Source organism: Capricornis sumatraensis, chromosome X, assembly GCF_032405125.1.
Source record: "Capricornis sumatraensis isolate serow.1 chromosome X, serow.2, whole genome shotgun sequence".
Lineage (NCBI taxonomy): Eukaryota > Metazoa > Chordata > Mammalia > Artiodactyla > Bovidae > Capricornis > Capricornis sumatraensis.
Genome location: NC_091092.1, coordinates 61,836,173 through 61,863,586, shown reverse-complemented (window position 1 = coordinate 61,863,586; position 27,414 = coordinate 61,836,173). Strand labels below are relative to the sequence as shown.

General features: G+C 44.3%; 1 protein-coding gene across 1 annotated transcript; it reads left to right on the top strand.

Annotated features, from left to right (window-relative positions):
* Positions 1-1,666: 1,666 nt before the first annotated feature.
* On the top strand, positions 1,667-25,776 carry FUNDC2 (FUN14 domain containing 2). Its single transcript, XM_068962518.1, has 5 exons — positions 1,667-1,799; positions 6,114-6,264; positions 16,950-17,025; positions 21,465-21,596; positions 24,132-25,776. Exons 1-5 carry the CDS (start codon positions 1,667-1,669, stop codon positions 24,207-24,209), a joined length of 570 nt encoding a protein of 189 aa, XP_068818619.1. The 3' UTR covers positions 24,210-25,776.
* Positions 25,777-27,414: the final 1,638 nt, after the last annotated feature.

Sequence of the window (27,414 nt, the reverse complement as noted above, 5' to 3'; positions counted from 1 at the left end):
AGGACTTTAGGGGACTTAAGAACGGCATGAGAGCTCAGCAGTGGCAGATAGGATTGCTTCCTTTTGGGCGATGGGAAGCCGCCACAGGAAGAAGTGAGTAGGAAGAGGAAGGCTGAGCTCAAGCTTAACCCGTTCACCTCTGAAAGCAGCAGGGGCCCAAGACTGTTGCTTTGCTCAGAACCTTGGAGAAAAGGAAGAATTGGGTTCAGGTGAAGAGGAGCACCAAACTGTCTTCATATTCCCGGTGGCCTCCAACCCTCTTTCTTAGCAGCAGGAAGAAGAGACACTCAGGATGTCGAAGATTCTGGAATCCGTGCATGAGCAAGAGCAACCCTCATGCTAAGAGTTGCCCCTGCTTCTCCCTTTGCCCCTCATGCAGACACCACTGAATGACCTTTAAAACCGTAAAGCAGATCCAGTCACTTCTTTGCCCAGAACCCTCCACTGGCTTCTGACCTCATTCAGAGCAATAGCTTACATTTGGACCATGTGCTAGAGTCTTCCCTAAGGGATTCCCTGGTGGCTCAGACGGTAAAGCATCTGCCCACAATGTGGGAGACCCAGGTTCGATCCCTAGGTAGGGAAGATCCCCTGGAGAAGGCAATGGCCACCCACTCTGGTACTCTTGCTTAGAAAATTACATGGATGGAGGAGTCTGGTGGCCTACAGTCAATGGGGTCACAAAGAGTCAGATACGACTGAGCGACTGAACTGAACTATGTCAGATGCTTTACACATTATGTGATTTAATCCTCACAGTGAGGCTGCAAAGTAAGTACAGGTGCACCATCTAAGGGGCAGAGTGGTTAAGTGGTTCGCCAAAGAGCACACAATGGTTCATTTGTCCTAATCAGACATGGTCCTACGCAAACACCGTCCCAGGCACCGGGTGCACAGCAGGGAAAACCATCAACTGAGAGACGCTAAGCAATACCTGTGAGACAGGGGTCCCTTATGTATGTCAGGTGAACTAAGAACTGCGCCCCAAAAGAAAGTAAAGTATGAGAAGGGGAAGGAGGGATGAACCAGGTCACAATTTTAAATGCCAATGGTCATGGGATGCGTACCTTACGCGCAAATGTAAGAAGCTTACATTTCAGTAAGAGGCCTGTGACTTGTACACTGAAGGCTCTAGGGAGCCATGGTAGGGTTCTGAGCAAGGGAGGATCGTGATCTCTGGCCACAGCCGTGAGGATCGGGTTTAACGGTACGAAAGCAGGTGGCCTGTTTGCTGAGGGCCATTTGGGCTGAGATGGAAGCATTGGAATAACAGCAAGGTTTCTGGCAGGGAGGTGTTGCCTTGAACTAGGACGGAGTCACAGCGACAGCTGTCGCTTGGGGCTGGGGCAGTGATAAGTACGTGCTCAGTGTTGACATGAACAACCACCACGAGCCCGGCTTTGAACTTTTTCGGAAAGGAAAGAGCGAAACAGCGTTCGTGAGGGAAAGGAAAGGAACCCTCTTCCCAGCAACCGGCGAGCGGGACCGGAAGCGGGGAGCCAATGCGGCAGCCAAAAACCTTCTGCTTGCGCGCGGCCCGGGCCGCCGGGGCGCGGGGCCACTGCACTTGTAGCCCCGCCCCCGGAGCTTTGTGATGCGCCAGCGCGCCGAGAAGGGGAGGGGACAGCCCGCAGCCCGCCCGGCCTCTTCCGCCGCTGCCGTGGGAATGGAAACATCTACCCCACGTACCGGAAGCCAGCTCGCGCAGACGGCGGCGCGCCACTCCGCGTCCTCCCGCGGCGAAGCTCCGCGGGTGTCATCGCGAGACGAGCTCGCCGAAATGGCCGCCGCCAGTCAAGGTAAGGGCGGGCGCGGGCCCCCGTGGCGCCGAGAGGAGCCGCCTTCCCGGGCTCCGGAAAGAGGCTCCGCTCCTCCCAGGCCAGGCCGCGCCCTCCGCCCCGAGAAGCGCGCGCGGCGAAGGGTTGGGGGAGGGCGCTGGAGCTCGGGCCGGGCCCAGCCAAGGTCAGCGGCCGCGCTGGAGCCGACCTTTTCCGGGGGGTCGGCGCGGGGCAGGCTCCTCTGCCTTCCGGCCCCGCCCCGGCAACCTGGGCTTGGCAACTTTTGGTTTTTGTTCTCGGAAGCGGTCGGGAACCCAGAGACTTCAGGCGGGTTATTCTGTGTGCGAGCTGCCCCTCCTGGCGCTTTGATGGGTTTGAATGCGGACACAGGATACGGTTCTTTGAAATCGTCTCTGTAGTCTGCATAGTCAGGAGTCCCAGAATAAGACAAAAAACAGAGTCCCTGTAATCAAATACACAGTGGACCAAGTCTTCCTGCTTCTTGTCCCACTGTGAATGCTGCAGACTATATTCAGTTCAGTACTGTCTCATAGGGCTTCCCTGGTGGCTTAGATGGTAAAGCCATCTGGAGACCCGGGTTTGATCCCTGGGTCGGGAAGATCCTCTGGAGAAGGAAATGGCCACCCGCTCCAGTACTCTTTCCTGGAAAATTCCATGGACGGAGGAGCCTGGTGGGCTACAGTCCATGGGGTCGCAAGGAGTCGAACACGACTGAGCGACTTCACTTTCACTGTCTTACAGAGCCATCACCGAAAACTCATATATGCTTGTATGAGTTTTATAAACTTACATAAACAAGGTAACAGAAATTCTGTTTAAAACACAAGAGTGGAAGGACTCAGAATTCATTCTTATTTGCCATGTTTCACTGTTACTTGTACTCTTCGGTTATGGACAGCTGTCATGTCCATGTGGTGGAGATAGCCCCGCGCCTCTTCCAGCTCCGCATTCAGTGCCGTCACAATTTCGTGATGTCACACTCTGGCTGTGCGTGTCCAAGACAGACAGACAGACAGACACACACCAGTCTGCCCCCGCCCCAGCTCTGCGTTCAGCACCGTCACAATTCCATGATGTCAGGCCCTGGCTGTGGGTGTGCAACACACAGTCTGCCCCCCCCCACACACACACAGCAGTCTACCACTCTACACCAGTCTGCACACACACACACAGACACATGCTCACACCAGTCTGTTCACAGACACACTGACACACACACACCAGTCTGCCCCCCACACACACACACTAGTCTGCCCCTGTCCCAGCTCTGCGTTCAGTTCTGTCGCAATTCAGTGATGTCACGCCCTTACTGTTCCTGTGCAACACACTCACACACACCAGTCTGTACACACACTGATACACATACACACCAGTCTGCCCCCCACACACCAGTCTACCTCCCCCACCAGTCTGCACACACACACACAACACACACATACACGGCTGCCCTCACCCCAGCTTCTCATTCAGCGCCATCACAATTCAGTGATGTCATGCCCTGGCTGTGCGTGTGCAACACACACACCAGTTTGCCCCCCACACACACCAGTTTGCCCCCCACACACACCAGTCTGCCCCCCTCCCCCACAGACACCAATCTGCACATGTGCACACACACACCAGTCTGCCCCCACCCCAGCTCCGTGTTCAGTGCCATCACAATTCAGCAGTGTCAGGTCCTGGCTATGCATGTGCAACACACACACCCACACACACCAGTGTGCCCCCCCACACCAGTCTGCCCCCTGCCACCACCACACACACACCAGTCTGCCCACACACACACATACCCCAATCTGCACACGTGCACACACACACACACCAGTCTGCCTCCACCCCAGCTCTGTGTTCAGCACCGTCACAATTCAGTGATGTCATGCCCTGGCTGTGGGTGTGCACGACACACCAGCCTGTCCCCATCCCATCGCGATCCTTCCACGTTTCCCAGCACACCACGGAATTGCAGTGACTCTAAGGTGTTGTTAAAGAGTCAACCTGCAATGTGGGAGACTTGGGTTCAATATCTGGGTCAGGAAGATCCCCTGGGGAAGGAAATGGCAACCCACTCCAGTGTTCTTGCCTGGAAAATCCCATAGAGAGAGAAGCCTGGTGGGCTACAGACCACGGGGTCACAAAGACTCAGACACGACAGAGTGATGAACACTTACAAGGTGTTGGTATCCATAAGGGAGTTTCTGCAGAGCAGACTGCCCTCAATTTACTAAAAATGTGTAGCGAATAAGATATTTGCACTTAGGAAATTGTGGTGAGAAACCTTGATGTTGACAGTAGGGATTTGTCTTTATCATACTGATGATCACTAATCCTGTAATCCTTTCTGCCCCCACTGGCAATCAAGGCTGCTAACTTCTCCACATAGTGCTTGGCAGCATTTGTTGAATGACTGAGTCACTTTGGGTGAACTCAGTGTCTCTGATTTGACCCGTTTGGGCTGGAGCTCTCTCTTAAGCTAAGGGTCTTGACGTTAAAACAAAACTCAAAACTCTTGCTTGTTTTCAGTGATGTTCTTTAACCCAGGGAGAGATTTTCTTGTTCAACACAGCATTAATGTATTGTGGTTACATTGGAAGAAAAATTGTCATTTAACTACTGCTTAGGCCATACAGGGCTTCCCAGGGGCTCAGTGGTAAAGAATCTGCTTGCCAATGCAGGAGATGCAGGTTCGATCCCTGGGTGGAAGGAAATGGCAACCCATTCCAGTATTCTGGCCTGTTAAATCCCATGGGACAGAAGAGCTTGGCGTGCTACAGTCCATGGGGGTCACAAAGAGTCAGACAGGACTGAGCAACTGAACAACAGTAGGCCCTAGAAAATCCAGTTCCTTAAACACCTGTAGTTTGGTTTTGCTAAATTGGGATCTGTGGTCCGCCTTGAATTAATTCTTCAATTATATTTTGGGCATTGTGTCAAGTAAGGATTGACCTTTTGTCTTCATTAGTACAGATACCTAGTAGTTCTCACACAATGTGTTGAAAACTTTCTTTCCCTAGTAAATCACTTCTGTGCCGTGTTACTGACAATCAAATGACTATGTGTGTAGATCTACTTCTAGACTCTGGGTTCTGTTCCATTGGTAGATTTCTCTATACTTATGTCAGTTCTGCACTGGCAAATAGAGTAGTTGTATAACTCTTGAAATTAGTTACCTCTGTGTTACTGTAATTTTGTAAGAAGTCTTGAAATGCTTTGAACTTTATCTTTTTTTCTCCCACAGTTGTTTTGGTCGTTGGTGGCACATTGTGTTTTCCTAAGTGATTTCAGCAATATTTCCACATTCCCCCATACTTTTCTTTTTCCCAGTGTGACTTTGATACTCAGCAGTACTGGGGTCTATCTATATTGCCCCTTGAATCTTGAGTGGAAGTTTGTGACTGCTCCAACAGAATACAGTGGAAATAACACTGCATGGCTTTGGAGGCTGGGTGTGAAATGATAATGAAGCTTCTGCCTAGTGCTTGAGTTTCCTCACTGTCTTATTCACTTTCTTGAGACAGGCATCCCTGACCCTAGCCACCAGGTGGTAAGGAAGCCCAAACTAACCCTGAGCAATGCAGCCTGTATGTGTGGATGGAATAGATGATCCCAGACCCCTGCCTGAGATTGCCACTCTGCAGTGTTTTGTCATTTACAGTATAGAGTTCTTGTACCTCCTTCATGAAATTTATTTTCCTACAGAGAGAGGGATTAAACTTTTAACTTTTTCCCCCTTTGAGGGTACATAGATCACTTAACTTCTGAGCCGTCACTTCTTAACTATAAAATGGGGTTAACAAATTGTACCTTGTTCTGTACCTGCTTTGTTCTGTGGGTTTAGTTATACCTGTTTATTCCTGAGCACATTGCCTGGTCAATAGTAACAGTTCTCTTCAGTGGCCAGCCACTTAGTACCTAGAGTTTGTGAATTTGTTGAGCTACGAAATAGTATCGAGTTACTCCTGAAAAAGAGAGACGAGTGAAGAAAATCCATTTCATTTAGTAGGCATGATTAAGTTCTCCTACCAGTTTTTCCTGGGTCCTTTTGGGGGTTTTTCAGCTTGAGAGGAGAAACTGGAGTACTCATTCTAAATTGTGGAGATTTTTTTCCTCTCCAAGATATTTGTTGATTTTTGTCTGATTTTCAAAAGTTGCTGGTCCGAATTTCCAAGTGAATTTGCTATTTAAAACAGATAAGTATTTAGAGGTTCTTATTACAGCTGTCTCTCTTTCCTTAAATGTCTCTTAATCTAGGCTAGGAATGTTAGTGATTTATTGTGACAGTAACTGTTTTCTTATGCAGTATCTTAATTCTTGTAGGAAACTTTGAGGGAAAGTTTGAGTCACTGGACCTTGCAGAACTTGCTAAAAAGCAGCCATGGTGGCGCACGCTGTTTGGGCAGGAATCTGGGCCTTCAGCTGAAAAGTATAGTGTGGCAACCCAGCTGTTAATTGGAGGTGTCACTGGATGGTAAGTGATGGAAACGATGTCCAGTGTCTGTTTTTGGCACAATGCAGTGTTTTGGTCATAGAAACCATCTCCTGAAACCAATGAAAACACGTTAACTTTTGTGAAATTGATCAGTGTTTTGCTCATAGAAACCATTTCCTTTAACCAGTGAAAACACTGACTTTTGTCCAGTTGATCAGTGTTTTGGTCATAGAAACCATTTCCTGTAACCAATGAAAACACGTTAACTTTTGTAAAATTGACCAGTGTTTTGGTCATAGAAACCATCTCCTTTAACCACTGAAAACACATTGACTTTGGTGCAGTTGATCAGTGTTTTGGTCATAGAAACCATCTCCTTTAACCATTGAAAACACGGTAACTTTTGTGCAGTTGGTCAGTGTTTTGCTCATAGAAACCATCTCCTTTAACCATTGAAAACACGGTAACTTTTGTGCAGTTGGTCAGTGTTTTGCTCATAGAAACCATCTCCTGTAACCAATGCAAACCCATTGACTTTTGTGAAATTGATCAGTGTTTTGGTCATAGAAACCATCTCCTGTAACCAATGAAAACACATTGACTTTTGTGCAACTGATCACCTCACGTGTCGTATACATCTACACATAATGGTCAAGTGCTATTTAATGGTTACACATGGTATTCACTACTTGCCAGGTGCAATTTTAAGGATATAGATCCTGCATTTCCTGCTCACAACAACTCTGAAATGGGTATTGCTATGATCTATTGTCATTTCATAGAAACTAAGGCTTAGAAAGTGGGCTTCCGTGAGAGCTCAGTTGGTAAAGAAGCTGCCTGCAATGCAGGAGACCCCAGTTCGATTCCTGGGTTGGGAAGATCCCCTGGAGAAGGGATAAGCTACCCACTCCAGTGTGCTTGGGCTTCCCTGGTGGCTCAGCTGGGAAAGAATCTGCCTGCAATGTAGGAGACCTGGGTTTGATCCCTGGGTTGGGAAGATCCCCTGGAGAAGGGAAAGGCTACCCACTCCAGTTTTCTGGCCTGGAGAATTCCATGGACTGTATAAGTCCATGGGGGTCGCAAAGAGTCAGACACAACTGAGTGACTTTCATTTCACAAGACCTGAAAAGGTGTACTTGTCCAGGACAACATAGTTAGTGCTTTGAATCACTATAGATCACTTGGCATCTTCTAGAATCATATGTGAATGGAATTATGCAGTGTGTATTCTTTTTTTTTTAATCTGGCTTCCTTCACTGAGCATACTAATTTCGAGGTTCAGCTGTGCTGTTGTGTGTATCACTAGTTCATTTCCTTTTATTGCTGAGTATTAGTCTACTGTATGGATAAAATAGTTCGTCCGTTCCCCTTGATGATATTGGTTTGTTTGCACTTTGGGGCTAAAACTGCTGTTCACGTTTGTGTACCCATCTTTGTATGACTATATGCTGTCCATTTCTTGTGGGTAAATACCTCGAGAAAGTATGGTTGAGTCATAGGTGAATGTCTTAACTTTTTAAGACTTTTTCAAGCAGTTTTCTAAAGTACCATCTTACATCTCCTCCAGCAGTGTATTAGAGTTCCAGTTTCTCTACATCCTAACACTTGGTATAATATCTTTTTTGTTAAGTGTAGTTGATTTACAGTATTGTATTACTTTCAGATACACAAGTGTAGTGATTCAGTATTTCTGCTGGTTAAACTCCATTCTTATAAGATAATGTAAGAATTCTGACAAGATAACGGCTCTATTTTCCCTGTGCTATACAATATATCCTGGTTGCTTATCTAGTTGATATATGGTAGTTCTGATCCCCTAGCCCTATCTTGCCCCTTCCTACTTTCTTCTGCCACTGGTAAACACTGGTATACTGTTCTCTATGTCTTTCAGTCTATTTCTGGTATAATGTGTTTTTGACTACAACCATCCTAGTAGCTGTGAAGTGATAGCTCATTGTAGTTTTAATTTACATTTTTCTGATGAATAATGATATTGAATATTTTTTTCATGGGCTTGTTTTTACTATCCATCTGTTTTTGGTGAGGTATGTTTAGATATTTTCTACATATTTTTATTGGGGAGTTGGTTTTTTCTCACTACTGGGTGGTGAGATTTCTTTATATTCTGGATACATGTATTTGCAAATACATGATTTGCAAATATATTCTTCTACTTTATAGCTTTTTATTATTTTGACAGTGTCTTTCAAAAAACAGAAGATCTTAATCTTGAAATACCACTTATCAACTCTTTCTTTTATAGCTGTGGCTTTTGGTGTCATGTCTGAGAATATTTACCTAATCCAGGGTCGCCAAAAGTTTCTTCTGTGTTTTCTTCTATATGATATATAGGTTTAGATTTTTCATTTAGTTCCGTGATCTGTTTTGATTAACTTTTGTATATGTTGCTGTGAATCATTGTTCATCGCTTACATTATAGAAATGCAATTGCATATTGATCGTGCACACTGCAGCTTTGACAGAGTCACTAGTTTGAAGAGCTGGGGGTCCCCAAGACTACTCTCATGTGTGACAATTGCCTTGGAGGATCTACAGAACTTACTGAGAGCTGGTATATTCGTGGTTATGACTTTTTACCACAAAAGGATACAGATTAAAATCAACCAAGGGAAGAGCCACATGGGGCAAGGTTCAGGAAAGTGGAGTCTGTATGTTTAAAACAGGTTTCTTGTAGACAGCATGTAGGTGGGTTTTTCTGTTTTCATTCCACTTTGACAATCTGTTCATTTTAATTAGAGTGCTTAGACGGTTTCTGGAGAAGGAAATGGCAACCCACTCCAGTATTCTTGCCTGAAGAATCCCATGGACAGAGGAATCCCATGGGCTACAGTCCACGGGGAGTGACTAACACACAGGCTGTTTACATTTAAGTTTATTTTCCTTATTATCAGGTTTAAATTTATTATCATGGTATTCTTTTCTTTTGGATCAGGTGTGTGTGTGTAATAAACATAGGTATACTGTGTATACACATATATATATATTTTTTAATTAAGGTGAAATTCACCCAAAAGAAAACTGACCTTTTAGAGTGTACAGTTCAGTGGCATTTAGTCCATTCACAGCTTTGTGTAACCATGGCCTCTCTCTAGGTTCAAAATAAATCAAATCATACACTCTGTGACCTTCTGTGTCTGGCTTTCCCTGAGAGCATGTTTTTGATGTTCATTCACGTTGTGGTGTGCATTGGGACTGCTTTCCTTGTTACAGCTACATCTCACCAACACTATTTTCTCAAGTAAAAAAAATTATTATAGCCATTTTAGTGGGCGTGATCTGGGCCTGACATGGTGACTACTGATGTTGAGCATCTTTCCATGTGTGTGTTGGCCATCTCTGCCTCTGATCTGGAGAAATGGAGTTGTTTTGTCTTTCTATTCTTCAGTTGTAAGAATTCTTTGCTTGGGATATTTGAGACTTGCCAGGGCTGCAGTCCATGGGGTTACTAAGGGTTGGACACGACTGAGCGACTTCACTTTCATGCATTGGAGAAGGAAATGGCAACCCACTCCAGTGTTCTTGCTTGGAGAATCCCAGGGACAGGGGAGCCTGGTGGTCTGCCATCTATGGGGTTGCACAGAGTCAGACACAACTGAAGCGACTTAGCAGCAGCAGCAGACCTGAATGAAAACATTTTGTTCTATTAAGTTGTCTTTCTAGTTTCTGGATAAAGTCCTTTCTAGAAAATTTGATTTATTGAATTGGCTGTACTGGATCTCTGTTGCTGTGTGTGGGCTTTGTCTAGTTGCGGTTCCCAGGCTCTGGGCGTAGAGGCTTGGTTGCCTCATGGCATCTGGAATCTTCCTGGATCAGGAATTGAACCCGTGTCGCCTGCATTGGACATTCACAACGGGACCTCCAAGGAAGTGCAATAATGTCCTTTAATGGACAGAATTTTTAGTTTTGATGAAGTCCAGTTTTCTTTGTGCTTAGTTGTTCTGCTGCTGCTGAGTCACATGAAAAGTTAAACTGAAAGTGGCTCAGTTGTGTGCGACTCTTTGCGACCCCAGGGACTTATAGTCCTTGGAATTCTCCAGGCCAGAATACTGGAGTGGGTAACCTTTCTCTTCTCTAGGGGATCTTCCCAACCCAGGAATTGAACCCAGGTGTCCCACATCGCAGGCGGATTCATTATCAGATGAGCCACCAGGGAAGCCTGTAATTCTGTTTATGTCCTTTCTTGGTTTATTAGCTATGTCTTTTCATTGTGTGATTTTTGTGGTTGCTTTAGGATTTATAGGATGTATCTTCTTTTTATCAGAGTCTGTCATCAAGAGAAATACCAGTTCACATAGACTGTGGTGCTCTTATAACAGTATACTTCCATTTAACTTCTTTACCCTTGATTTTCATTGTCATACATTTAACATGTATATGTTATTAATCCATAATACATTCTTATTATTTTTCATTGAATATTTAATTCTTATATTTTTAAACAGGAGCCTGGCAGGGTCTCTGGGGTTGCAGGAGTCGGACACAACTTGCGACTAAACCACCACATATTTTTAAATAATGAAAATGAAACCTTTCAATTTACTCTCACAGTTTCTTTTGCTCATCATGCTTTTGTGTGTATCTGCATTTCTAGCTGATATCATTTTCCTCTGCCTGAAAGATTTCTTTTTAGTATTCTTTGTTCTTTTGGTCTGCTAGTGATGATTTCTTTTTCAGATTTTGTATATCTGAGAAAGGTCTTCATCTTTGTTTTTTGCAAGATATTTTTACTGGATACAGACTAGAACATTTTCCTCATTATTTATTCAAATATTTTTCTATCCTTCAACAATTCCCAATAAGACAGGTATTACACTGCTTGAAATTTTCCTGAGGTTCACTGACACTTAAGTTTTTAAAAAGTTTTTATTTTGAGATAACTATAGCTTCACAGGTGCTTGTTAAAAATAACCCAGAGAGAGCCCATCCTCCAGCTTTCCCCAATGTATAACTGTAATTCAGTATTACAGGCATGTTCATGTATTTTTCTGTTTCATTTTGATAGTGTTTATTGCTATGTCACATTTACTGATCTTTTTTCTACTTTGATCTAAACAGCAATTTGATCAAGCATAGTGTTCATCTCAGACACTATAGTTTTCACCTCTAGAAGTTTGATTTTCATCTTGGCAAAATATGTTCCTTGTCCCTACCTATTATAAACAGCCTTTCCTCTAGCTTCTTGAACACGTGAAATATAGTCAGAGTAACTGCTGTTTTTGTCCATGTTGTATCTTTGGTGCCACTTCTAGGTTGCTTTCAGCTGATTTATTTTTTTCCTCATTATGGGCCTTTTTTTCGGCTCTGCACGCCTGATAATTTTAATTGGATAGCAGTATGGTGCATTTTACCTTACTGGATGCTGGATATCTTTTTTATTCCTCATATAATTGATTCTGGCTCTGGGGTACATTGATAGACCGCTTTACCAAATTCCGCATGTGTCCTATACTTTATTCTCTAGAACTAATTTTAAAGATGAAAAGGGCCTCCCTTGGTGGGCCAGTGGCTGAGACTCTGTGATCCCTGGTCAGGCAAGTAAATCCCACGTGGAGCAACTGAGTTCACATGCCATGACTCACATGTTGCAGCGAAGGCCAAATGCAGAAATGAATACACGCCACCGCTGTCTGCTTCATCATTCGGGGAAGAATACTGTCCCATTTCTGATACAAGTCCTCTAGGCTCAAACACAGTCATGTTTTTTTCCCTCCATCACATGGCCTTAGTACAGACACCTGGCATGTCTCCTCCGTTTTTCTGATCCATTCTCCACCACGTTGCCAGAGTTCTCTGAGAAATGCACGTTGGGCGTTTCAAGGGATAATAGCCAGGACATAGAAGCAACCTAGATGTCCATCGACAGACGAATGGATTAGAAAGCTGTGGTACATATACACAATGGAATATTCAGTTCAATTCAGTCACTCAGTCGTGTCCGAATCTTTCGACCCAATGATTCCCTGCACGCCAGGCTTCCCTGTCCATCACCAACTCCCGGAGTTTACTCAAACTCATGGCCATGGAGTCGGTGATGCAATCCAGCCATCTCATCCTCTGTCGTCCCCTTCTCCTCCTGCCACCAATCCCTCCGAGCATCAGGGTCTTTTCCAATGAGTCAACTCTTCACATCAGGTGGCCAAAGTATTGGAGTTTCAGATTCAGCATCAGTCCTTCCAATGAACACCCAGGACTGAACTCCTTTAGAATGGACTGGTTGGATCTCCTTGCAGTCCAAGGGACTCTGAGGAGTCTTCTCCAACACCACAGTTCAAAAGCATTGATTCTTCGGCGCTCAGCTTTCTTCACAGTCCAACTGTCACATCCATACATGACTACAGGAAAAACCATATCCTTGACTACACAGACCTTTGTTGGCCAAGTAATGTTTCTGCTTTTCAATATGCTATCTAGGTTGGTCATAACTTTCCTTTCAAGGAGTAAGCATCTTTTAATTTCATGGCTGTAATCACCATCTGCAGTGATTTTGGAGCCCAAAAAAATAAAGTCTGACACTGTTTCCACTGTTTCCCCATCTAGTTCCCATGAAGTGATGGGGCCAGATGCCATGATCTTAAGTTTTCTGAATGTTGAGCTTTAAACCACCTTTTCACTCTCCTCTTTCACTTTCATTAAGAGGCTTTTTAGTTCCTCTTCACTTTCTGCCATAAGAGTGGTGTCATCTGCATATCTGAGGTTATTGATATTTCTCCCGGCAATCTTGATTCCAGCTTGTGCTTCTTCCAGCCCAGCATTTATCATGATGTACTCTGCATAGAAGTTAAATAAGCAGGGTGTCAATATCCGGCCTTGACGTACTCCTTCTCCTATTTGGAACCAGTCTGTTGTTCCATGTCCAGTTCTAACTGTTGCTTTCTGACCTGCATACAGATTTCTCAACAGGCAGGTCAGGTGGTCTGGTATTCCCATCTCTTTCAGAATTTTCCACAGTTTATTGTGATCCACACAGTCAAAGGCTTTGGCATAGTCAATAAAGCAGAAGTAGATGTTTTTCTGGAACTCTCCTGCTTTTTCCGTGATCCAGCAGATGTTGGCAATTTGGTCTCTGGTTCCTCTGCCTTTTCTAAAACCAGCTTGAACATCAGGAAGTTCACGGTTCACATATTGCTGAAGCCTGGCTTGGAGAATTTTGAGCATTACTTTACTAGCGTGTGAGGTGAGTGCAATTGTGCAGTAGTTTGAGCATTCTCTGGCATTGCGTTTCTTTGGGATTGGAATGAAAACTGACCTTGTCCAGTCCTGTGGCCACTGCTGAGGTTTCCAAATTTGCTGTCATATTGAGTGCAGCACTTCCACAGCATCATCTTTCAGGATTTGAAATAGCTCAGCTGGGATTCCATCACCTCCACTAGCTTTGTTCATAGTGATGCTTTCTAAGGTCCACTTGACTTCATATTCCAGGATGTCTGGCTCTAGGTGACTGATCACACCATCGTGATTATCTGGGTCATGAATATCTTTTTTCTACAGTTCTTCTGTATATTTTTGCCACCTCTTCTTAATATCTTCTGCTTCTGTTAGGTCCATACCATTTCTGTCCTTTATCGAGCCCATCTTTGCATGAAATGTTCCCTTGGTATCTCTAAATTTCTTGAAGAGATCTCTAGTCTTTCCCATTCTGTTGTTTTCCTCTATTTCTTTGAATTGATCGCTGAGGGAGGCTTCTTATCTCTCCTTGCTATTCTTTGGAACTCTGCATTCAGATGCTTATATCTTTCCTTTTCTCCTTGCTTTTTGCTTCTCTTCTTTTCACAGCTATTTGTAAGGCTTCCTTAGACAGCCATTTTGCTTTTTGGCATTACTTTCTCTTGGGGATGGTCTTGATCCCTGTCTCCTGTACAATGTCATGAACCTCTGTCCATAGTTATCAGGCATGCTGTCTATCAGATCTAGTCCCTTAAATCTATTTCTCACTTTCATTGTATAATCATAAGGGATTTGATTTAGGTCATACCTGAATGGTCTAGTGGTTTTCCCTACTTTCTTCAATTTAAGTCTGAATTTGGCAATAAGGAGTTCATGATCTGAGCCACAGTCGGCTCCCGGTCTTGTTTTTGCTGACTGTATAGAGCTGCTCCATTTTTGGCTGCAAAGAATATAATCAGTCTTATTTTGGTTTTGACCATCTGGTGATGTCCATGTGTAGAGTCTTCTCTTGTGTTGTTGGAAGAGGGTGTTTGCTATGACCAGTGCGTTCTCTTGGCAAAACTGTTAGCCTTTGCCCTGCTTCATTCTGTATTCCAAGGCCAAATTTGCCTGTTACTCCAGGTGTTTCTTGACTTCCTACTTTTGCATTCCAGTCCCTTATAGTGAAAAGGACATCTTTTTTGGGTGTTAGTTCTAAAAGGTCTTGGAGGTCTTCATAGAACTGTTCAACTTCAGTTTCTTCAGTGTTACTGGTTGGGGCATAGGGTTGGATCACTATGATATTGAATGGTTTGCCTTGGAAATGAACAGAGATCATTCTGTCCTTTTGGGGATTGCATCCAAGTACTACATTTTGGAATCTTGTTGACCATGATGGCTACTCCATTTCTTCTGAGGGATTCCTGCCTGCAGTAGTAGATATAACGGTCATCTGAGTTAAATTCACCCATTTCAGTCCATTTTAGTTCGCTGATTCCTAGAATGTCGACGTTCATGCTTGCCATCTCCTGTTTGACCACTTCCAGTTTGCCTTGATTCATGGATCTAACATTCCAGGTTCCTATGCAATATTGCTCTTTACAGCATCAGACCTTGCTTCTATCAACAGTCACATCCACAACTGGGTATTGTTTTTTTTTTTTTTTTTTAAATTTATTTATTTATTTATTTTTTAAATTTAAAAATCTTTAATTCTTACATGTGTTCCCAAACATGAACCCCCCTGCCACCTCCCTCTCCATAACATCTCAGTGGGTCATCCCCATGCACCAGCCCTAAGTATGCTGTGTCCTGCGTCAGACATGGACTGGCGATTCAATTCTTACATGATAGTATACATGATAGAATGCCATTCTCCAAAATCATCCCACCCTCTCCCTCTCCCTCTGAGTCCAAAAGTCCGTTATACACAGCTGTGTCTTTTTGCCTGTCTTGCATACAGGGTCGTCATTGCCATCTTTCTAAATTCCATATATATGTGTTAGTATACTGTATTGGTGTTTTTCTTTCTGGCTTACTTCACTCTGTATAATCGGCTCCAGTTTCATCCATCTCATCAGAACTGATTCAAATGAATTCTTTTTAACGGCTGAGTAATACTCCATTGTGTATATGTACCACAGCTCTCTTATCCATTCCTCTGCTGATGGACATCTAGGTTGTTTCCATGTCCTGGCTATTATAAACAGTGCTGCGATGAACATTGGGGTACATGTGTCTCTTTCAATTCTGGTTTCCTCGGTGTGTATGCCCAGCAGTGGGATTGCTGGGTCGGCTTTGACTCCATCCCTTCATTCTTTCTGGAGTTATTTCTCCACTGATCTCCAGTAGCATATTGGGCACCTACCAACCTAGGGAGTTCCTTTTTCAGTATCCTATGATTTTGCCTTTTCATACTGTTCATGGGGTTCTCAAGGCAAGAATACTGAAGTGGTTTGCCATTCCCTTCTCCAGTGGACCACATTCTGTCAGACCTCTCCACCATGACCCATGTGTCTTGGGTGGCCCCAGCACAGCATGGCTTAGTCTCATTGAGTTAGACAAGGCTGTGGTCCATGTGATCAGATTGGCTAGTTTTCTGTGATTATGGTTTCAGTGTGTCTGCCCTCTGATGTCCTCTCGCAACACCTACTGTCTTACTTGGTTTTCTCTTACCTTGGACATGGGATATCTCTTCATGGCTGACCGTCTTACTTGGTTTTCTCTTACCTTGGACATGGGATATCTCTTCATGGCTGATCCGCTGCTCCTTACCTTGGACGAGGGGTATCTCCTCAAGGCCACCCCTCTTGACCTTGAACGTGGAATAGCTCTTCTCGGCCCTACTGTGCCTCAGCCATTAAAAAGAATACATTTGAGTCAGTTCTAATAGGTGGATGAAACTGGAGCCTATTATACAGAATGAAGTAAGTCAGAAAGAAAAACACCAGTACAGTATATTAACACATATATATATAGAATTTAGAAAGATGGTAAGGATCACTCTATATGCGAGACAGCAAAAGAGACAGATGTAAAGAACAGTCTTTTGGACTCTGTGTGAGAAGGCAAGGGTGGGAGGATTTGAGAGAATAGCATTGAAACATGAATATTATATGCGAAATAGATCACCAGTCCAGGTTCGATGCATGAGACAGGGTGCTCAGGGCTGGTGCACTGGAATGACCCAAAAAGATGGGATGAGGAGGGAGGTTCAGAATGGGCAACAGATGTATACCCATGGCTGATTCATGTAAATGTATGGCAGAAAACACTACAATATTGTTAAGTAATTAGCCTCCAATTAAAATTAAAAAAATTTTTTTTAAGAAATAAAGTAAAGGTATTTGCTCAAGACCGCAGAATGAAGTAGGTAGAGCCAATATCTCAGTCTGGGTCTTTCTGAGTTCCAAATCTCTGCCGTTTCCTCACTCTGGAGGGGACTGGCTGTATGTCCTACGCAGCAGGAAGTTGGCTGGATCGTCCCAAGGTAAGACGTGAATGTTGTCAGAAGTCCACATGTGTGCTTCTCTGACAGCTGGTCCCTTTGTTTTTTGTAGGTGCACAGGTTTCATATTCCAGAAGGTTGGAAAACTGGCTGCAACGGCTGTGGGAGGTGGATTTTTTCTGCTTCAGGTCTGTACAGAAAACGTTCCTGGATGCTTGGCTGTAGCTGGGGGAGGTGCAATCTAGCCCTGGCTCTGTGACACTGAATGGTTTCATGTAATTTTTGAAAGGATGATGACCTTTTGAGTCCAACTTATCAAGTATCATGAGATGGATTCTTTTGTCATTTATAACATGGGAACATGAGTATGTATTTCTTACCATCTCTCCCTTCCAGGGTTTTTAAGACTGCTTGAAAGATGAAGCAGGTGTGGTTTCAAAAATCCCCAGTGTGATGCAAGCGCCCTGTGATCTGACTTATTCTTAGACACTAAGCTGGTGAGACATGAGGGCTAAATGACCCTATGGTCAGATGGTCTGTGCTGTCCCTTGGCCTGGAGTTTGTATTTGAATAATTGCCTGCTGGTTCCCTGAGGCCACCCCTGTTTACTTGGTTTGCAAACCTGACTCCACATTGGAATAACCTGGGCGTTTGACACAACACCGAGGCTTGGGGCCTGGCCTACCCACCTCCATCTGATTTCAGAGCTTGTGGGCTTCCCTGGTGGCTCAGCTGGTAAAGAATCTGCCTGCAGTGCAGGAGCCTGGGTTCAGTTCTTGAGTTGAGAAGATCTGGGGGAGGGCAGGGCAACCTGCTCTGGTGTTCTGGCTTGGAGAATCCCCATGGACAGAGGAGCCTGGTGGGCCACAGTCCGCGGGGTTGCAAAGAGTCGGACGGGACTGCGCAACTCAGCCCAGCACCAGCATGCTGGTCTATTGGAATATTTTCCAGCTTCTGAGGTGCAGCTGAGCTGGCGAATGCCTGCTCTGTAGGAGCCATAGTTCGTAGACTTGTGCTGGGATCCCATTTTAGCAGGTAGTCCCATGTGAGATTCGCAATTTGAGTGACTTCTCCCAGTGGGTCAGGGTTCACCAGGGATTCAGCTGTCATTGTCCTGGTGTCGAAAGGGGTGAGAGTAAGGAAGGATGATGACAACCCGGAAGGAAACAAGAAGGAGTGAGGAGGTGCTCGTCATTATCTTTCCTGGGTGATCACAGACCATGTGGCAGGTGGGACACAAGGGTCTGTCAACAGGGTAGTCACAGTGTTGGGAGAACAGGGCTTGTCATTTGACATAAGGATCCAGTTTCCTCTCGTCTCTGGATGACTGTCCTAGCTGCCTTTCGCGAATGTCTTCCTTTATTTGTACCACTGCCTCTATCATACGTGCAGATTCATCTTTGGGTGGATTGGACTCTGTCTGCTTTGCTGGTCCTTGATAGTTAGCAAGACAGGTTCCTGCACGTGTTCTTCAGGGTCATTGTGGTGGCCTCTGTACCTTCACTTCTCCCATTTAAACGTTAGGACAGTTTTCTTGGTGTGTATGCCCAGAAGTGTGATTGCTGGGTCATATGGCAGTTCTCGTGTACCCCAATGTACATTGCAGCACTGTTTATAATAGCCAGGATATGGAAGCAACCTAGATGCCCATCAGCAAACGAATGGATAAGAAAGCTGTGGTACATACACTCAGTGGAGTATTACTCAGCCATTAAAAAGAATCCATTTGAATCAGTTCTAATGAGGTGGATGAAACTGGAGCCTATTATACAGAGTGAAGTAAGCCAGAAAGAAAAACACCAATACAGTATACTAATGCATATATATGGAATTTAGAAAGATGGTAACGATAACCCTGTATGCGAGACAGCAAAAGAGACACAGGTGTATAGAAGAGTCTTTTGGACTCTGTGGGAGAGGGCGAGGGTGGGATGATTTGGGAGAATGACATTGAAACATGTATATTATCATATGTGAAACAAATCACCAGTCCAGTTCTGATGCATGATACAGGGTGCTCGGGGCTGGTGCACTAGGATGACCCAGAGGGATGAGATGGGGTGGGAGGTGGGAGGGGGGTTCAGGATGGGGAACACATGTACACCCATGGTGGATTCTTGTCAATGTATGGCAAAACCAATACAATATTGTAAAGTAAAATAAATAAATAAAATTTTTTAAAAAAATATATTAAAATTAAGTCACAGGCTTGTGAATTCCTTTCAGAGATTTTGTTTCCATTTTGATTGGAATTGCATGGGAACCATGTAGATAATTTGGGGAAGAATTAAAATCCTTTATGAGACTGCATCATCTAGGTGTGAACACAGACTGTCTCTCCATTTTTTTCACTTTTGTAGCGTCTTTGCCTAGAATTTTATTTTTTCCGTATAAATCTTGTCCATCTGTGGCTCAGTTTTATTCCTTATAAGAGCTTGCCTTGCTCTTATGCCTTTCCTCAAGCCACTCACCCTTAGTCCTAAAGCTCTCTCGGTTGGACTCAGAATGATACAACTCCTGATGTTGGACATCATCTTATGTGTTTATCTGCTGTCCAGAGCTCCTTTTTGGTGAAGTATCTATTCAGGTCTTTTGCCTGTTTTTTGATTATGTTTTCTGTTTCTGTTCTTCTTATTCTGGCCTGTTACTCTCTGTGTCCATCTCTTCTGTGTGTCTTCTCCAATATCCCACTGTCTTGATTGCTGTGAAATCAGGTAGGGTGATTTGGCTGTTCTAATTTCTTTGTCTTCTCATACAGATTGAGAAGCAGCTTGTTTAGATAGCTCTAAAACAGCTTGCTGGGGTTGGGTTTGCAGTAACTCTGGCCTAATCTGGGGCTTCCCTGGTAGCTCAGTTGGCAGAGAATCCACCTGCAATGTGGGAGACCTGGGTTTGACCCCTGGGTCGGGAAGATCCCCTGGAGAAGGGAATGGCTACCCACTCCAGTATTCTGGCCTGGAGAATTCCATGGACTTTATAGTCCATGGGGTCGCAAAAGTAGGACACGACTGAGCGACTTTTACTTTCTTTCACTGGCCTGAGCACTTCTATTTTGAGTCTTCCATTCTGTGTACGTGGCCTGCCCCTCCATTTATCTTGGTCATCTTTGAGTTCTTTCATCAACATTTTGTCGTTTTTAGCATAGATATATCCTCTATGATTTTTGTGTAGATTTGCACCTAGCATTCAGTTATTTTGCAACTCTCGTAAAATCTTAACTTTTATTTTCCATTTCTAGTTCACATTGCTAACATTAACATTGCTAATACAGTTGATTTTGTGTATTCATCTTAATAGTGTAGATCCTGGCTACATTCACTTTTGGAGGTGTAGGAATTTGGGGGTTTTGTTGGACTCTTTGAAATTGTATAGAGAAACATGTCAACAGATAGTGACAGTTTTTTTTTTTCCTTTCTCACCTGGATGCCTCTCATCTCTGGATATAACCAAACCACTCTCTTACAAAGCTGCCGGTTAACCCTCTCAGGAAGAGTGTGGTAGGAGTGTCCATTGCCCTATCTCTTTCCCAGCACTGCATTTTCAGTAGTTTATCTATCTCCAATCTGATAAAAAGTTATGGTACCTTGTTAACTGTAATGTTAATTTCCTTGATTACTTACGAAGTTGAACTTCTCCCTTATGTTGGCCACTGTCTTCTGTGAGTTGCCTTTTATCTGTTTTTCAAGTGGGTTTCTTTCTTACTGATCTCTAAAAGAATCTTACTTTTTATCAGTATTAATGTTTTTTTTTTTTTAATTGACATGTACTGCAAATACTTTCTCTAGCCTGGTTTGGGTGATGGATTAGTTGGTGGTGCCATTAACTAGAAGACTTGAGGGTGAGCAGCAGTGCAGGAGAAGACTAAGACAGTGGAGAAGAATTTCAGTATCAGATATTTTGAGCTATCCAGAGAGGTACAATCATATCCAAAATTGGAAGGAGAGAAGTGTTATGTTTGGAGGGTTGGCTGTTTCTTTGTTCTCTGGGTAACACTAGTCCATCAGGAAAAGTCACGCCTGAATCAGTTTTATCCTTTTCTCACATTCGTGATGAAATGCTTCTCACTGAGTCTGTGTGTGTGCCTGTCTTGAGTAAGGGAAGTAGTCATATGCTGTAGGTATATTTGGATGGCTTCTCTCTGTGCCGCTTAAAAGAAATCACTCATGAGGAGTCTCTTTGGGGCCAGGTTCTAGAAGATTTCTGAGCAGAAGTGATTACTACCTGACAGCCTTGCTCTGTTCACATGGTCAAGAAAATCTAGCTTATGTTGGCTTTAAGGTTTCTTTACCTTACCTCTCTACTTACAGTTCTGATTTTCATTTACCATTGTATTTTTTAAGCTAACTTAAAACTTGATCGAGGTGGGTAAAAGTTAAGGTAAAAGAATTGCCAGTAGTCATTGAAAGCCTGTCAATTTCAGGTGCCAGGGATTGGGCCTTGCACATTGGACAGATGATAAGGAGCTGTGGAGCGAATATCATGGTTGTACCAAAACCTGGATGGCATATGTCTCCAAAAAATAGAAACTCAGAAGGGTTTTTGATAAAGGAGTTTAGTAATTTATCCTGAACAAGAGAAATAACCAGCCTGTGTTTCTCCTCTCTTGCGGTCACTTTTGACACTAAAGCTTGCAAACCATACTGGCTACATCAAAGTGGACTGGCAGCGTGTAGAGAAGGACATGAAGAAGGCCAAGGAACAGCTGAAGATCCGCAAGAGCAGCCAGATACCTACAGAGGTCAAGAGCAAAGCAGAGGAGGTGAGGCTTCATTTTGTTTCTGTGCAGCCTAAGGGTGTAGACAACTTTGTCTGTACAAAAATGGAGAAGACATACCCGTATGTCAGCCTGGGATGGAATATCTTTACCTCAGAGGCATTTTCAAAGGGACCAGTAGAAGGTTTGGTGACTTTTATTGGGGATGCAGGCACACATATGGGTTGATCATCCCTTGAACTAGTTCTTGTCAGGAAGTGAGGAGGATGAGGATGTATGTTTTACTGTATGTTTTACTCTGATCATTTTGTTGGGTTTCCCTGGTGGTTCAGATGGTATAGCATCTGCCTGCAATGCAGGAGACCCAGGTTCGATCCCTGGGTTGGGAAGAACCCCTGGAGAAGGAAATGGCAACCCACTTCAGTACTTTTGCCTGGAAAATTCCATGGACAGGAGCCTGGTAGGCTACAGTCCATGGGGTCGCAAAAAGTCGGACATAACTGAGCAACTTGACCTTTCTGATCATTTTGAGTCATATTTTTGGGTCCATACCCATCTCTGAAGTGTCCAGAATACGTAGCCCAGGGGTCGGTAAGCTTTTTTGTAAAGAGTCAGATGATACATATTGTCAGCTCTGTACGCTGGGTGGTCTCTGTCACAACTATTGAATTCCAGGGTATAGGTGAAAATAGCCAGGGATGATGGGTAGGCAGGTGGGTGTGGCTGTGTTGCACCGAAATTATATTAATAAAATTTGGCCCTTGGGCTGTAGTTTGCTAATCCCTGATCTGGTGTACAAAATCAGGTCAGATTATATTGGCTGGTACTGGAGGGACAGGAGAAGACTGTCTCTTTTGAAAGATGTATTATATTTTGTTAGGTCTTTATGATCTTTAGAAAATTCTCAAATACTGCAAATAAGTAAAGGCACTTAACTGGAGGAAGTAGACCAGGATCAAGATGTTAAGAAGGTGCTTGATTAATTCTGCAAGGACCCAAGAGACCAGGAATACATCAGCAAATGTTTGCAAGTTGGAAAGCAGTTAGACGAGGCATAGATGACTTAGCAGAATATGAAAATACTGAACAGACAGCTCTGTGTGGTGGTTAAGTGCTTGGCCAAAGCTGTCCATTGCTGCCATGCTACTCAGATATAAAAGATAACGACATTTGGCCATTTGCAGCTACACGGATGGACCTGGAGATGATCATACTGAGGGAAGTAAGTCAGAAAGAGAAAAATCCCCTATGATAGCACTTATCAGTGGAATCTGAGATATGACACAAAGGAATATCTCTATGAATAGAGAACAGACTGGTAGGGGAGGGAAGGGGAGTGTGGGATTAGCAGCTACAGATTATTAAAAACTGTATGAGTTTCTTTGGATGGGTACCAGCCCGGGCCTATTGTATAGTACAGGGAACTGCATCCAGTCTTCTGGGATAAACCGTAATGGAAAAGAATATTTTAGAAAAGAATATATGTGCACAACTGAGTAACTTTGCTGTGTCTAACTTTGCCCAACATTGTAGAAAACCTATACTTTGGTAAAATGAAAAACCAAAACAACGAAGCTATCCATTGCCCAGAGTGGCAGGTGGCCTTTGTAGGGGGCTCACATACTTAGATAGTCCTTCCCCCTTCCATCCCCCTCAAAGTCAAGGTTACAAAAGTTGCACTTTTTTCACCTCTAAATTATTTTTTATTCGGACATGTACAAAAATAATGCATGGTTATCAAAAGCTTCTTTAATGATACAGGAATGTAAACAATAAAAAATAATATTGTTCATGTTTGATTAGAACCTTCTGGTGACTTAACAGTGAACACTTGTAAACTAACGAGAAGGTTTGGAATCGGTTCATTCATTCTCCGAGTTTTTGCTTTCCTCTTCTGAGGGAGGGTGGCTGTTCTTGCAGCAAGTCTATTGTCATATTTGGGGTCAGTGTGTAGCAACCAGGAGGCCATCAGGGATTTCAGCGTGAACAGTTGCAGTCAGATGGTGGGATTCAGAGCCAAGGTGTAACAAGTTGAGGCTCATTAGTAAAAAGCATGAATGCAAGCAGGTATTTCAGAAAATGGTATGATTGTTTTCATCCCCGCCCCCCAGGGCAGATGGCAAGAGACAGTGCCTCTAATAAGGAGGCCAGGGAGGGGGTACTTAGGTTCAGGAAATAAGTAAGCTAGGCTGCAGGGTGTGTTCCTGGTGAACACTTTTCTAAGGTGGTGTTTGCATGTGGGAGAAGAGGGTGTCCGTCTGCCCTGCCCAGCCAAGTGCAGTTTCGGATGGAGGTTGATTGTGGGCATGTGCGGGAGCAGTAGGGCTCTGAGTCTCAAACAGGTGGGACCTTTCACTGGAGGCAGGAAGCTGTGGGAATCAGAGAAAAAATCTGATTTCAGAGGAGGGTGTCTGGCTAGACCCGGCAGATCGTGGGTGGGAGGAATGCGTGGACGGGTTCGGAGGAGAGATCTCTGCCAGCAGCTTAGCCTAAGACCCGTCAGCTCACCTTCAGATCCCCATCCTCCCCAATAACAGCGTCCTCAGCTGAGTAATCCACTGTGCTGTCTTCTGTTCCTAGGTGGTGTCGTTTGTGAAGAAGAACGTTCTAGTGACTGGTGGCTTTTTCGGAGGCTTTCTGCTGGGCATGGCATCCTAGAGGGGATGACTTCACCACCAAGAGTCCTACGTTTGCCAACCAGCACCCTCTCCCCTCCACCCTAGGACAGAAAACTCCTCCTCTTCCTCCTCCCTGTCATGGCGTATCTGAGTGGCTTTGTAGGCATCTGGTGGTTCAAGTTCAGAACGGCCCCACTGTGAGCTTGACGGCAATGGAAGAGACCATAGATGTTAGCGCTTATCCAGCACACTCCCCTGGGACTAATCTGTAGGTCAGCAAGTATATTCCTTTCTCGCGTAAGATACTTACCAGAACATAGGACAAGATGACACACCGAGTGGATCTTCAAAGGTTGCCCCACACTTGATTTGGAAAAGACATTGCAAGCATATAAGATACCTCGTTAAGTTTTGCATGGAAAGGAACTGAATACACTGGCCTTTAAGCTTGAAAGATTTGCAATTGTGGTGTCTACTTTCTCTTTTAGTAGATTTGAGATTACAGAAAGAGAACTACTCTTAGTGTGTGACAGTTGAAAAATCCGAATATGGAATGAACTTGTCCTAAAGTGACATACGATGAGCTGAAGCTGTTTGGTGGGAAGGCCTTTGGCGAAACCAAGCAGTCGATAACATTTAGGATGGTCAGACTTAGTGAATCATTTAAAGGCATTCAGATATTATCTAGGGATGTTTTCCACCACACAGGGTAATGCATCTCATGGCTGTTTCCAAAGGGTTTATTGATGGTAAAATAAGTGACTTTAGGTGTAAGAGGGAAGAAGCGCTTGGGTTTTTATTTAATAGAAAGGGTTTGAAGCTTTGAAATGTCAACTTTTCTTTACTTCCAGTCAAAACGTCAGGGGTAACCCATAGCTCCTCTGTGTCAATTCTGTTTCTTTATTCAGAGTTTTAAAATGGTGGCATTTCCAAGCATTAAAAATTTAGAACAGTAGCATCAAAGGTATCTACTGTCTCATGATGACCCCAACTCTTCAAATTTATCTTTAGAATTCAAGTTTATACACACACCCATCCTTAGAAACAAGACATTTTTCTGTAATGACCGTTTACCATCTGGAATATGCAGTGCAAAAAGGCAAGGCTGTGTCTTCACTTGTATACATGGATTCAAGCACTTAGTAGATACTCAGTCTGTTGAATATATGAGTAATGAGGTCATAGAAAAGTAGGTGGAAAATGGGGTGATCAGCAGGATTTTTGAGACTTGATGAGTTCTGAGAATGCTGAAAACTCGGAATTACTTCTTAAACTTGCAGGTGATCCCTTGCAAAATGTATGTTTTCAATGCCTTCCTTTTAAAATGTTTGCCTTGTAACTTGAATTTGGAAATTGTAGCTACTAGCGGATGTGTGGAATTTTTTAGAATTCATCCGTTTGCATTTTTCTCCTTATTGTAATATTTTAAGGCAACATTAAGTAGTTTTGCTTATAACATATGTGGATTATATACAAATCATAATGGTATGAGCCACAGTGTCCTATATTTTTGTATAAGAACTCAAAAATTTTTCACTTTTTCTTATGCTCAGACATATGTAAACATATAAATGTTCAAATATATATGAAAGTACAGTGACCCCCATGGACCCACCTATAATGATCATCAAAATACAGTTTTATCAGTGGCTTTGAAACAAATAGCAGATGTGTCCCTTTATTATATTTTGGTATGTGTCTTAAACGGTAAGAACTCTTCTTAAAAATCATAAATACATGGATCCACTATTAGATTCATGTGACCCCACCCACACCAATGGAATACTGGGGCTGCAAAAACTGAAGTGCCCTGTGCCCCTTTGGGTTGCAGGTGGGGGTGGGTGGCCTGTCTCTGGTTTCCCCTGTCATCCCTGGTATGGTTGAGGTCAATATTACAAGTTGCTCTCATCATAGTACAGTGAGAATGGCCTGGCCTTCTGCCTACTGTGTGGGGCTACCACTGGTAGCTGTGCCAAGTGGGTGCTGACATTGGAGAGTGGTAGGGCTCTGGTGCACAGCACTGGTGGCACTTAGTGGAATCCCCGCAGGCCTTTAGGGGTGCCTCTAAATGGATGCTTTTGAACTGTGGTGTTGGAGAAGACTTGAGAGTCCCTTGGACTGTAAGGAGATCCAACCAGTCCATCCTAAAGGACATCAGTCCTGAATATTCATTGGAAGGACTGAGGCCGAAGGTGAAACTCCAATACTTTGGCCACCTGATGGGAAGAGCTGACTAATTGGCAAAGACCTTGATGCTGAGAAAGATGGAAGGTGGGAGGAGAAGGGGACGACAGAGGATGAGATGGTGGGATGGCATCACCAACTTGATGGACATGAGCTTGAGCAAGCTCTGGGAGTTGGTGATGGACAGGGAGGCCTGGCGTGCTGCGGTCCATGGGGTCGCAAAGAGTCGGACACGACTGAGTGACTGAACTGAGCTGAACTAAATGGAGGCCTTGTTGCCAGCAGCTTGGTTTCAGACGGTGAAGTGAGGGTGGTTTCCCCCCAGAGCAGCTTGCCGCCCCTTCCTGCGAAACATGCCAGGACTAGGCAGCTGCACCCATTGATGCTGTGTTTGCCTGTGACTGGCAAGGCCTGTTTAACAAGGCATGTCTTTTCCTCCAGGGCCCAGAATCCAGTACTGTGCTGGGCCTCCTTTTTAGTGATGGGGGCTGAAGAGACGGCAACTTCTCTTGAAGCCTTTCCAGTTGTCCCTTTGACCAGGTTTGGGCGTCTGTTCCCCATTGCTCAGAGCTTCCTTCCCTCTGTCCTGGCCTGGCCACCTCTGACAGCTGCCGGCTTTTTTCCCTTTTCACTCCTCACCCCTGAGCCCCCTTGTGCGCCTGCTGTTCCTGCCACTCTTGGGGTACCCTGGGACCACCTCGGATGAGGAGCTGTTCGCAGAGGAGGGGAAGAGGGGTCCAGGGTTCACTTTCTGGCTACTGCCTGCTCAGGGCTGACAGATAAGACTCCTCCTGTGTCTTCATTCTTGCTAAGGCTCTGTATCATGGCTGGCATGGCTGAAATTGGAGCAACCTGACTGTGATGCACATCACTGTGATTATTATAACATGCAGATAAAGATCCCTCCCACCTCCCGTCTGAGTCATGTGTCTGCTCCCACATCCCGACACTTGGCCTCAGGGACATTGATCAGTAGGACGGGGTGGGAGATTCACTCTCATGTGTGGCCTGTCACCTGGGTAAGAGCCCCGCCTAATGGACCTGCCAGGACCCAGAACATG

Bases quoted from the DNA above. Each gene is read 5' to 3' on its own strand.
- FUNDC2 (XM_068962518.1), top strand. From the start codon at position 1,667: ATGGAAACATCTACCCCACGTACCGGAAGCCAGCTCGCGCAGACGGCG. The intron at 17,026-21,464 runs GTCTGTACAGAA...TTGACACTAAAG, and splicing joins GTGGATTTTTTCTGCTTCAG to CTTGCAAACCATACTGGCTA. The intron at 21,597-24,131 runs GTGAGGCTTCAT...TTCTGTTCCTAG, and splicing joins TCAAGAGCAAAGCAGAGGAG to GTGGTGTCGTTTGTGAAGAA.